We start from the raw sequence: 9,932 nt of genomic DNA, 5'->3' as shown, positions 1-9,932 counted from the left end.
TCAAGAATAATCTTCATTTTACATAATGCTATTCTTCCAAACGATGACAATTTAAATTTTTGATACTGAAACAGGAGGTATTTTTGTAACTATATTAAGCAGATTTGCCTTCGGTTTAGCCTTTCCTCCACTCCATGTTTTCATTCTGACTGCCTGTTCCTCCATCTATTGCTCTTGCTCCTGCTCTTGGCCCTCCAGCTTGGTAGATTGTTCTCTCCATTTTTTTTTTTAGTTATAAGTCCAGCATTCATCAGAAAGTTTAAGGCTGATCTCTCAGGAGTAACACTGTAATATTTCCCATTGTGATAGATTTTCATTAAGACTGAATGACCCCGTATAGACTTGATGTCCTTTGCAATTAAAATGGCTGTGATAACTCACATTTTTCTTCTATATGCAATCATTTCATGACAATAATTGTGGAAAACCATGATGTCATCATTTTCAATTCTAAACTACTCTGGATTTTCTTTCAGCACTTTCATTAGTTCCTCTTTTTCTCCCCCCTGTAGTTAGCAAATCTGACCAAAAAATGTTGTGGTTGGCCTCTGCCTTTCCTCCAACAGCTGTTCATCCATACGCTACATATGAGACTCAATTTTGTTGCTTAATTTTTAAAAAATCTTTTTTATAATCTTGCATTGTATCAAATTTCTTGTCAAGGTTCTGTATTCTTTAGTCCCATGCTTTGATGTTTTCATTGACCTTTGTTATAGGTTTTAGTGACTTCTTTGTATCAACAGACTCTGGATCGGTCCTGGGTCCTCCTTGTGTTTTTTGCGATTTCTTTTTTTTTTAAATTATTATAAACTACAACATAAAATACACAAACCAAAATACAAATCAATTGTGTTCCCCACCACCCTAGTCGGGATCTCTTGCCGTAGTCATCTTCTTCCATTGTCTTTATTCTTATTCTTCCTTTATTGTCCCCTTCTCCAGAACTGCATTGATTCCTGATTTGGAACTTTCCCTTTTGTTAGCACACATTCAATAAATCTGCCTCATATTCTTGACCTTTAAGTTAAAAGTTAATGTATCATTTATATAAGTATTCCATATTTCATTAATACCATTCTTCCATTTGAAATTTAAGTTTTGATTTCCAATTCCTGCCTATTATTAATCTGGCTGTTGTTAATAAATTGGTAATCAACTCTCTAGACATCATCTCATATTCCACATTTACAAATATTGAAAATAAAGTTATCTCAGGATTAAATTGTATATCCCTTTCACATGTAGCAGCTAATACCTTAAAGATTAATTTGCAAAATCTTTGTACTTTTTCACATTCCCATCACATATGAAAGTATGTATCAATTTCCTTCTCACATTTCCAACAGATATTCAGATAATTAATTGTATTCAATTTTATCGGTATCAAATGCCATCTTAAACTTGGTTTAATTTTTTTTCTTTTATTCTTACCAATGATTTCAGTGCCATGGTTTTGCTCTAATAACCTCTTTTAATTGTGATCACAGGATTTAGGAATGTTGGATCCCAATCTGGATGATGAACCTGACTCAGGATTTTCTGTTCTCCAGACAACTCTTTCCTCTTATATTTTTCACAGTAACTCTGCTTTCCCTTTGTCTTGTTCTTCCTTGTCTCATAAATGCCTACTTTTTTTCCCAATATAATACACAGTCCCGTTTATGTTTAAAAGTCTCCCGCAGTTATTTAAAACAGAAAAGCAACTGAAATGATTCTGGGCGTAATTATACGAATCTCCAGCAGACGGAGCCCAAGAGCAGCTTAACAGTCCTGCGGAACGCATCACCACCCAGCCTTACTGTGCATGTCAGAGATCCGCTAGTTTCGGTTTTGATTCAGTTGGTTTGCCTATTTATTTTCTTACCGTTTATAATATTCTTCCCCCCCTCCTCCCCCCCCACCAAGACATCAAGGAATATTTCGGGCTCAGGAAATAGGCAGCCAGCCTTTGTTACAGGCAGCTCATCTCTAGCGACGGTCGGTCCTTTGATTCCCCTCCCCCCCCCCCCGCTGTCCACCGTCCACCTTAGCTTTGGCGGCCGGGGGGGGGGGTTCTGAGGGGACAGGTTTGGGGGGGGAGAGAGAGAGGAATCCCCTGATCTCTCTCCCCCTTCCCTTCCCCCCTCCCTTCTTCCGATCACTGCTGGGGGGGGGCTGTGAGGCTCCCGCTCCCTTTTTATTTCCCTCCGGCTTCTCTGATTTCCCCCCCCCCCCGCCAAGGAGCTCTGCTTCCCAAAACACCCAGTTGTGCTTCTCTTATCCTTCCTTCCCCCCCCGCCCCCCCCCGCCGCCCGGCCTTCCGTTCCCACCGAGAGCAAAGGAGGAGCTCCGCGGGAGTCCCGCCGGCCACACCAAGCCGGGAAAGAGCCGCCGGCTCCGGAAGGGAGCGGAGCCCCGCCCGGGGTGGAAGGGAAGCCGCCGTCCCCCCCCCGCGACCGCCTCCTCTCCCCTCCGCCGGGCTCCTGGGGGGGGGCGCGGAGGTCCTTCCAGGCCGGCCCGGCACCCCCCCCCGCCGCCCCCCGTCCCGCGAAGCAGCCGCCCTATGGGGGGGGGCACGGCCTCGACGCTCCCCGGGCGGGGCGGGGCGGGGCGGGGGGTGGTGGAGGGAAGGGTCTGGCGACGCCCCCCTCCCTTCCCCCCCCCGACCCTTTCCCCTCCTCCCGCTCCGGAGAAGCCTCCCCGCTCCTCTTCGGGAAAGGGGCAAAGGGGGTCCCCAGTCCCCCTCCGCCCCCCCCACCGCGCCGGGGAGGCCCCTGCATGGAGGGCCGCCCTCTGGCCCCGAAGCCCCCGCCCGCTCCAGCCGAGCCCCCTCCCGCAAGCTCTGCGAAAGCTCCCCACGAGCCCCCCCCACAAGCCCTCCCCCCAGGTGGGCGGTCGGGCGGGGTGAGGGATTGGAGGCTTGCCCCGGGTCGCCCAAAACCAAGGGGCGGAAAAGCCTAGGCTGGGCCCCTCCCGCCCCACCGGGTCTCTCCTCCTTCGTGGGGGGGGGGGAGGTAGAGGACGGCACTGCTGGCGGCCGCTGCCACCCGCCCAAAGAGGGCCTGGGGTCCCAACGGGACAGACCCGAGCGACCCGGAGGAAAGGCCTCTGCCGGCCAGCCCACCCGACCAGATTCCGGTGCCCGCGTGGAAAGCCACCCGCGTCCCACTGGGAATCAAATGGGGCCAAAGGAGGGAACCGCCCTGGTCAGGCACCATGAAGGGGCGAGAGGACCCTGGTTCCCTGGCCTTCCAAGACAACGACAGGAGTCCCCGTGTCCCCTCCGCATCCCACCCAAAATGGCTCTGCCCAGTCCCTTTGGGTCCTCCCAAGAGCCCTGCGAGGCGGGCCAGGGGCCGCCGGGTGCGTTTCACAGGCAGACCTGGGAGGGGGTTTGAGCCCTGCTCTCCTCCCCACCCACCACGCTGCCCCACCTTGAGACGCGGCCGCTGCGGGCGAGCGGGCTCTTCAGGGACCCAGAGAGGAGGAACGCTCCGGGTGGCTCCTCTCCTCGCCCAGGAGGAGAAGAGAAGAGAAACCAAAAGTCTGCACGGCCACCAGCCATTTTTAATTAGTGAAAAGTGCTTCCTGGCCCCCGGAAGCCCTCCTTGCCTCCCCACTCCTGAGACCAGCAACCAGCACGGAAGGGCCCCCGAGGCCCAGCGATGTCCTGCAGGGGCCATTGTGGCCCAGAGAAGGAATTGGGGGGGGGGATCCTCTCCCTGGAAATGGGGCTCTCTCTCTCTCTCTCTCTCTCTCTCTCTTCTGGCAGGAGGCTTGGCCTTCAGGGACCCGCCGGCCCTTCCTCCCTCCCAGCCAGTTAGCACAGCTCGTTTACAACACACACACACCCCTTTGAGCCGACCTCAGTCTGGGAGTAACTGCCTCCCGCAGACCTCCATCTCTCCAGCCCCAGATTCCAGAAGCCAAAGGTCCAAGACCTCCAAGTGTCCAGTTTGGAAGCCAGCTTCAGGGACGGCCTCCCCAGCAAAAGCCCACCAGGAGCAAATGTGCCCCCTCCCCCAGCAGCAGTCCCGACACAGTGGCTTCCTGCCAGGCCACGTGGACTGTCCCTCCTCCCTCCTTGGTCTGTGCAGGCCACACCTCCCAGCTCAAGAAAACTGACCTGGCCAGAGCCCGGCAGGGCCGGCAGTTCACATGACCCAGCACATTGCCCTTCGGGTATCAGTCGGCCGGCCACCTGGGCCAGCCAAAGCCCGTCTGCTCCCTGCCCACCTTGGAGGGCCCTCCCGGGCCCAGTTGCTCAGGCTCCTTCCCTCCCTTCCTAAGGAGGTGCTGGCCTCCCCACTGGAAGCTGAGCTTGCACCCACAGAGGCAGGACCACCCTCACCCCGGGCAGGGATGTGTGTGTGTGTGTGTGTGTGTGTGTGTCTCCGTTGCAGCCAAGAGGGTGGGCAGGCAAAGGCTCCCGCCTCGTGGCCATGAGGCCTTGCCAGGCAGAGCGCTAGGGCGGCGTCTCCTCCTCTGCCTCTTCCTCCTGATGACGCAGGAGCAGCTCCACTTCACAGGCCTCCTCGCGTGGGTTGGTGCTCTTTTGTCCTGTGCGGGGGGGGGCACACGTCAGGCAGCCCCAGGGACAGAAGGGAGCTAGAGAGCTGCTTGGCTCCCTCCTTCCTGCCCAAGCCTCCCCTCCGTCCTGCCTGCTTGCCCCCACTAACCAACCAACCAACCAACCGTACCTCTGGCCCCCAGGGCCTTCAAGCTGATGTGCAGAGCTATCCCCAGGAGGCAGACGGCAAAGCCCAGCCAGTTCATGAGGCTCAGGTAGTCTCCCAGGAGATGAGTGGCCAGGAGCAGAGTGCAGACTTCCTGGGAACAAGATGGCACGTTACGTCGTGGCAGCCCCCATGCCAGGCCTTGCCGAGTCCAACCAAGCTCCTGCTTCCTGCCAGGGAGTGCTTCTGAAAGGACCCTGATGGAGAGGGAACAGGAGGGACTTCCCGCAGGTCTCTAAGGACAGCAGTCCCCACCAGCTGGGGCCACCAAGCAGCCGCGGCTCCCTTTCCCAACCCCATCCTGGCAGCAAGGAAGTCCCTGCTGTCCAAAGTGGGAGGGAAGGCATACCTTGAAAATCCCAGAGATGGAGAGCGCCAGGCTAGAGGTTTTTGACACCAGAAGGAACTCGGAGAAGCCCAGTCCAAAAGCGAGCAAGCCCCCCAAGGCCAGCTTCCCTAAGAGGCTCAGCAGGAGCACGCCGTCCTGAAACCGGAACAGCTTCTCTGATGCGGACAAAGGCAGTCCTAGAAGAGAAACAAAAAGGGAAGAAAATTACCTGCAATGTACAATGGATCCAACCCATAACAACACACCAAAGCAGCTTCCTCCTGAAATGAGGACAATATGAGGAGACGGATCAGGCAGAGATACACATGATCTTCCAAAACAAGTCCAGGAAAGGAAAGATCTAGGCTCCCATTAGGACCAAACTGTGTGCTGCTTCCCAACTGAGACCTTATATTAAGCAGGGATAAATAGGAATCGCCAAAGGGGCCATAATCTGAGTCAAGTCAAGCCACGGACTGCCCTGTTTACGTCTCCAGCCTGTCAGTGGGAGTTCCCAACCAGCCTCTGCAGAGATAGCTGGGGCTGCACAGTCCAGCTTTGCTTTTCAGGGACCGGCTCAGAACCACGGCTGGGCTCCTCCTTGGTGCCAGGCTCCAGGCAGGCCTTCCCCCTCCTGCACCCCCAAGGGACTTGGGCAGGCTGATCTTGTGGACAACTTTACCTAGAATAGTGCTTAGGCTCTTTTCAAGAGCAGGACTTGTGTGTCCTATGAAACCTTAACCAGTTAACACCAAGACATCACTTTTGTTTTTATTTTACTTCTGAAGCAGCCCTTCAGTTAACGCCAAGCTTGCTTCTGACGTTACCAGCTGCTGGTGGCCAGAAAATGATCTCCCTAGGTCATGGAAACCAATTCCCAACATACCCATGGGGTGCCATGCTGCTACTCCTGCTTGCCTGCCTGCCTGCCTTTCTCTTTCTGCACAGGCACTTCTCAGACCACGGAAAACGGGCTGCTGCTGCACCCCAAGTGTCGTGCCTCCTCCACACCCAACTTCATAGCTCACCCTCAAACGCCACAAAGAGGGGGAAGAGGCCCAGGAACATGGCAGGCTGCAGGTGGAACATGGTGTCGACGGGGTTCTGGAGCCCTGGAGAAGAGAGAAGGGAGCCTCGGTCACGGAGGAGGAGGAGGAGGAGGAGAGTGTGGGCCTTCCCCCATGCACACTGTGCCCCCCCGCCCTCCCCCCACACATTGCCCTCCAGAGGCGCACCCACCCAGCTCATCCTTCTGCAGGAGGATCTGTGTCAGTGTCCAGCGAATGCCGCCCAAAAAGGAGGCAGCCAGGACCAGCGCGAAGCCCTCTTTGTCGAACTGCACAGCCTGGTACGTGAACAGGAACAGCCCCCCGGCAATCAGCAGGACCACCAGCACCTGGGCTGCTCTCTGGCGGCGGGGGGGGGGGGAAGAGAGAAAAAAAAGAGCCTTGATGGAACCAGCCCCCCTTCCCGGCAGCCCTACACCCCACACCCACCCCCCAGAGGGACAAAGGGTTACCGGCTCTTCCAGCTTGAAAACCAGGGAGAAGAACAAAATGAAGAGGATGGCCGAGGACTTTGTCATGGTGTAGCTGTGGAAGGGAGGAAGGGGGCTGTTAGGCTGGCAGGGGGCCAGAAGGGGGGGCACCTGCTGCTCCCTGCCTCGTGGCCCCCTCCTGCACCTCCAGCCCCACCCCTGCCCTACTCACAGGGAGACAGTGATGTAGAGGAAGCTCCAGTTGCTCAGTCCCACGTCCAGGGCCGTTGACAGGGCTGGGGGACAAGAGGGGGGGCATCAGGGGGAAGCTGGCCATGGCACCCGGCACCCACCTTCTGTTGCTTGGGGGGGTGGGTGGGGGGGAAGGTGCCTCTGGAAAGAGTGCAAGGCCACCAGAGAAGGACCACAGGGCATGGCTGCTGCTTGGCCCCACTCCAGGTATACTGCACCTGAACATGGGGTTCAGCAGACCCTCCCTCACCTCCACCCACACCCCGGATCCAGCCCCTGTGAGGCTGAGCCTGGGAACCCCATTTCCCTCCTCCCCCCCACCCTCCTACCTCCCTTTCTCCCCCCCCCTCGCATCTCCTGGCACCTCCTCAACCTTTCCTGGGGGGGAGGGGAGGGGAGGGGGATGCTTGGATAAGGGGCCTTTGCTCGCTGATCATGGGGGGGGCGTGTGTGTGCCAGTCCACCCTTTCCCCGAAAGCCCCCCCAGGGGGTGGGGCCACCTTCTCCCTCCCCTCCCCCCTCACCTGCAGGGGCCACCTGGCGCAGGTAGGCGGGCCAGGTGAGGAGGGGCGGGCGAGCGGATCGCTTCGCGCAGGCGCAGTAGCAGCCGCGCCGTGCCAAGGCGGCCAGCAGGAAGATAACCAACAGGTGCAGCAGCGTCATGAAGAGCGGGAAGGCGAAGCTCTGCAGGAGAAGCCAGGAAGGGGAGGAACGAGTCAGCGGGGGGGGGGAGGGGGGAGGGGAGGGGTGGTCCCGATCCGCCCCCTCCCCCCCGCGCTCACCTTCATGATCCACTTGTTGTAGAAGGTGATGCCGATGGAGAAGCCGTAGTAGAAGAGCACCAGGCCCACCACCCCGGCCGCCCGCCGCAGCGCCCCGGCCACCCGCCGCCCGCCGCCCCACGGGCCCCCCGGAGGCGCCCCGGGACGGGCCGCGGAGCCCATGAGCAGCCGAGAGAGCGGCCCGCGCGCACGGCGCATGCGCCCCCTCTCGCTTCCGCCCGGACTCGCTGCCCGAAGCGACGTGGCCCGGAAGCCACGCCCCTTAAGCCCTAGACTCACGTCTTTAGAGTGGCGGCGGAGAGGCGCACTGCCGAGTGCCTGAGCACAGGCGCCCTCCCGCTCCCTGACCTCCCACCTGCCCAAGACGGACGGGCTCGAGTCCTCTCGGTGGCCGCAAGCGAGGCAACCCCGCTTAGGGAAACCAACAGGCAACAGAACAAGAGGAAGAAAGCCTAGCTCATGAGGGAGGTGCAAGCCATGGGAAGCCTACAGCTGAGCTTCGAGGCACTCTGCACATGCCCAGAGAAGAGGAAAAGTTGTGGACATTGCGTGCAAAACATGCCGAGGCTGCTGTCCAGAGGGGTCGCAGGACGCCAGGCTCAGGCTTGGGAGAAGGCCGAGGGGGTGTGGGGTGCTTTGAAGGAACAGCCAGCACCCCCGAACTGAGGGTGCTGGTGGGAAGAGTGCCTCTGAGCCTAAGCAGAGTGCTGTCCACACATCCTGGCTGGACTTACTCCCCCTGTCAGGAGAAGCCGGTCTTGCTGAGGCGCTCAAGCTCCAGGACGGATGGCCCTCTGCGCCTCCAGGGGCATGGTGCCCTCTGAAGACGTCCCCAAGAAAGTCCTCGAGGGGCAGGAGGGCGCCCTTCGCCTTGTCGCCCAGCGGTGCCCAGCAGCAACTCCCACAGGCGCGCCTCCCGCTCATGCAGCAACGCTGCCCCGCACAGGAAGATCAGCCCCCCTGACCTGCGCTGGCCCAGGGCGACGGCTGCCTGGCCTCTGGGGGAGCAGGGAGGCGCCAGCGAGGGTGGCGCGCCCGCTAGGCTAGAGGGCCCTGCGGCTCTTTCCCGGGCGCGGTGGCAGCAGGGCCCTGGCAGGCTGTCGGGGGGGGGGGATGACGCGGTGTGCAAAAGAGCTGAGCGCTCTCTGCCCTCGGTCCAGCCCCACGGCTCACCGGCCAGGAGCACCGCCTCCGAGAATCCCGAAAGAACAGCAAGGAATGCCAGGAGAATTACCTGCCTCTTAGAACAGGACAGGTCCCAGGAAGGCCTAGCCTTAGACACACAGAGAAAACTGGGCTACTTGGAAGTCACTTTCTAGGCTATGGGGTGGAGTGGGTGAGAATCAAAGCGAACCTAGGAAAATGGGGAGGGGGGTGTTTACACAGACACAGTCCTTTGTGAGTTTGGAGAAGAACCGGCAACTTCACACCTTCCGTGCACTCTCTGCTCCTCAGGATAGGCTAGGGAAGATTTAATGCTAGTTTTCTCATGATCTTAATGTTGCATGGCTATCAACTGTATTATGGCGCTTCTGATAGGAAGAAGATCCAAAGTGGAATGTGGAAAGCTGAGACACCAGCCTAAGATTAATCCACCCTCTTCAAGATTAAAGGTCACATCAGCAGGCTCCAAGAGTGATGGCCATGGAGGAGCTCCTTGAGGGCAGCTACTGGGCAGCCGCTGTGGCAGCTGAAGGTCACCTGCTGGCAGAGGATCTTTCACAGGCAACAGCAGTGACACTCAAGCAAACCTTTTTTGTTAGCACTGCACGGAGGATAGCAAGGGTAAACCACTGGTGAACTTTCCTTACCATGAAAGCCCTATGGCGAGAGAGTCCAAAAGGAAACAAGAATGGTGCTGGAAGATGAGACTCCCAGGTCAGAAAGACTCGGCCAGCTACTGGGGAAGAGGAAAGGACAAGGACAAATAGCACGGTCACTAATAATGCAGCTAGCAAAAAAGGCTGTCCAATGGCTGATGTGCACAGAAGCAAAAGGTTCAACGCTGCACAACACATACTATTGGATCATAGAACATGAGAAGTATGAACTAAGTTAAACTGGAAACTGTAAAGTGAGAAATGGAACAATTAAAGACTGGAGTACTTAGTAGGATCAAACTGAGGTGGACTGAAAGAGGATATCTTCAGTCAGACAATTACAAAGTGTTTCCATTCATGAAATGGCAAAACCAGAAAAATAACGTAGTTTAACTAATGAGGCATGATGTAGCAGAAGCAGTTAGGGGCCATAATAACAATCATTCAGATCTAGACTAAAGGGTATTATGCAAATGTCCAGGAGGAAATGGATCACACACCAAAATATAATATGCTGATAATCATAGGTGCACGGAACACAAAAGAAGGAAATGACAT

The 9,932-nt window shown here is 56.6% G+C and overlaps 1 protein-coding gene across 3 annotated transcripts; it reads right to left on the bottom strand.

Moving 5' to 3' along the window:
• Positions 1–3,524: 3,524 nt before the first annotated feature.
• Positions 3,525–9,572, bottom strand: SLC35H1 (solute carrier family 35 member H1). Of its 3 annotated transcripts, none has more exons than XM_020807018.3 (9): positions 9,366–9,572; positions 7,297–7,456; positions 6,753–6,816; positions 6,563–6,635; positions 6,283–6,451; positions 6,072–6,155; positions 5,065–5,240; positions 4,680–4,809; positions 3,525–4,539 (listed from the first exon to the last, which is right to left on the bottom strand). In XM_020807018.3, the coding sequence occupies exons 1-9, from the start codon at positions 9,570–9,572 to the stop codon at positions 4,445–4,447; spliced, it is 1,158 nt and encodes a 385-aa protein (XP_020662677.2). In that variant the 3' UTR covers positions 3,525–4,444. The 3 variants fall into 3 exon arrangements, with proteins under 3 accessions (XP_020662677.2, XP_072852635.2, XP_020662678.3); XM_072996534.2 differs by lacking the exon at positions 9,366–9,572 and adding an exon at positions 7,555–7,767; XM_020807019.3 differs by lacking the exon at positions 3,525–4,539 and having other exon boundaries at positions 4,679–4,912.
• Positions 9,573–9,932: the final 360 nt, after the last annotated feature.

Source organism: Pogona vitticeps, chromosome 4 (assembly GCF_051106095.1).
Source record: "Pogona vitticeps strain Pit_001003342236 chromosome 4, PviZW2.1, whole genome shotgun sequence".
Classification (NCBI taxonomy): domain Eukaryota; kingdom Metazoa; phylum Chordata; class Lepidosauria; order Squamata; family Agamidae; genus Pogona; species Pogona vitticeps.
Note: the sequence above shows the minus strand (reverse complement) of the source record. Positions and strands in the feature narration are given on the sequence as shown.